Source organism: Nematolebias whitei, unplaced genomic scaffold (assembly GCF_014905685.2).
Source record: "Nematolebias whitei isolate Nwh7 unplaced genomic scaffold, NemWhi1 Nwh_scaf_9052, whole genome shotgun sequence".
Classification (NCBI taxonomy): Eukaryota; Metazoa; Chordata; class Actinopteri; order Cyprinodontiformes; family Rivulidae; genus Nematolebias; species Nematolebias whitei.
In genome coordinates, this window is record NW_023627597.1 from 1 (window position 1) to 2,493 (window position 2,493).

The 2,493-nt window shown below is 35.1% G+C and overlaps 1 protein-coding gene across 1 annotated transcript; it reads right to left on the reverse strand.

Annotated features, from left to right (window-relative positions):
• Window positions 1–636: 636 nt before the first annotated feature.
• LOC119429856 (LIM/homeobox protein Lhx3) lies at window positions 637–1,736 on the reverse strand (the record flags this gene model as incomplete). The annotated part of the gene is given in 2 exon segments (XM_037697386.1): window positions 637–808; window positions 1,585–1,736. Coding segments are annotated over 2 exon segments (324 nt in total), but the record flags the coding sequence as incomplete, so codon positions are not given.
• Between the last annotated feature and the right edge of the window lie 757 nt (window positions 1,737–2,493).

Consider the following 2,493-nt stretch of genomic DNA (forward strand, 5'->3'; position numbering starts at 1 on the left):
TATGTATACATATATATACATATATATGTATATATATGTATACATATATATACATATATATGTATATATATGTATACATATATATACATATATATGTATATATGCATACATATATTCATATATACTTATATATACACACACACATACATACATCTATATATATATATATATATGAATATATATATACACACTTTGTATATATATGAATATAAATTTAGACGTATGAAACAATATTTCAAATAAAAACTAAAAAGTCTAAGCCATTTTTTTGTCATCCTCAGATTTTGAATAAATATCTTTTTGTATGTGATCTAAATTCAAGCTAAAAAAAAAACACATCAATATTTTTTTCTTTACAATCATTTAAACAGATCCATGTGTTGAAAAATGCATTGGGTATCATACATAATCACTTTAACTGATGAATCATTTCTGTACAGTTCTACTGTCTTTATCTTTAAAAGTTGCTTTGTAAAAATAAAAATAAACTATTACAATTGATCCCTTTATTCAAGTAAAATGATGTAATCCTGATGGTGACAGTGTTTTTGATTCATGCTACGATTAATAAAACATTCTTAAAATGTTTGGCTCTTCTGTTGAACATGTATAAAAGTATAAATTGTGCAGTTCTACCTGTGAAGGACACCTCAGCATCACTGTCCATGCCCTCCTCCTGAATGCTGTCCTTGTCAGATTTAGAGCTTCCTCTGGACCTCTTCATGTTGCGGAAGTACTGGCCCCATCTCTGCCGCCCTGCATCTTTCTTTAGCCGCTTTTCTTTTGCTCTCCGGTTCTGAAACCAAACCTGCAGGGAATAAATAAATAAATAAAGCTCATGTTAGGCAACGCTTCATTATAAATGGAGTTGGGTACGAATTATGAATAAGACTTGATTTAAAAACAATTTATAATAAACAAACTTTCATTAATCCAATAAATGTATTCTTGACAGGTCAGAACAGTTAAACTTCAAACTTCATGCGATTTAAATCAGAGGATCAGGTTCCTCTATATTTAATTTAAAACACGTTTATGAACTTCCAGCAGAGAGCAGGCAGATTAGCATGCCGACAACTTAATATATCTACAATTTCCCACATCGGCTTCTGACCCGAACCAGTTTTAGCAGAAACAGATCTGAAACCTTAACTCGCTTTGGTTTTATCTGTCACCCTCCACTCAGTCCACTTAGGTCACTTGAACAAAAGCAGCGTTCTTTTTAATGATATTCCAGCCCAAGTGAACCCACCTCACCCTTTCCTTTTCACTGAATAATGAGGAACATTTTAGTGGCTTCTGTCCCCACTTTTGTCCTTGCAAATAAAACAATATATACGACTAACACCTTGCAACTGGCTCTAAGCTCTCCGGCAGCAGACAATATGCAAGGAGGACCCTCTTATTGTTAACAAGCCTGCACTTAAACCACGTGGACTTCATTTTACTACATCTACAGCCATAAATCCCCCCCACTCCCCATCACTTGTTCATACAGTTGTGCCAGATCAGCCACAACTGTCCTCCGTTAATAAAGTCAGGACACTAATGGAACGACCCTTAATGAATAATAATAAACTTTACCTGAACAACCCGCATGTCCAGACCTGTCTCTGAGGATAGCTGCTCTCGGACATGACGTGCTGGTTTCGGAGAGTTATTGTAAGCATTCTTTAACGTTTCCAGCTGCTTGGCTGTGATGGTTGTTCGGGGTCTTTTTGCAGTCGAGTCAGCTTCTAAGAAAAAAATAAATAAAACACAGAAGGTGCTAGTGAGCAGACACCGTCTATTGTTTCCCCACTCACAGTTTGGATTAATATGAATATGATTAAGATGAGCAGTAACTCCTTGGGACAGTCCTGAGTGGAGAACATCAATTACAGCAGGAATGGGTGAAAAACTTCACATTTGGAATGAATAAATAATTTCCTGTCGGTCTTTAAACCCATATTTTGTGCAAACTTGAATAACTGCAACTTGCCATTAGTAAAACAAACACGTAGCACTTATTTGCATAAACTTGCGTTAACTCCCTACGTAAATCAGCCCTGTAAATATCTAACAAACAGATGGAGGGATAAAATTTGATGCCTCTTCAGAATGAGCCTATTGGGATTTTTCCAGCAATTAAACAGTGAACAGGTGAACATAAAAATGGCTGCGAGTCCGATTCATCCCCTCATATGCAGCTACTGTATATTTTAAACGCTAATGCATTCCTAATTTTTCCAAAAAGCCATTTTTACTTTAATAATAATAATTATCATTATTTTTGCATTTGCTTTGTTTACAATCAAAACTGCAAAAGGCTTAAAAAGACCACACATAATGATAAAGTTTAATGGTGGAATCTAAAAAGTTACTGCAAACTGATGCATTATCACAAACAAAACATCAACATTTGTTTTTATTGCCTGCCTCTGAAGGAAAAGGCTGTGTGTGTGTCTGTGTGTGTGTGTGTGTGTGTGTGTGTGTGTGTGTGTGTGTGTGTGT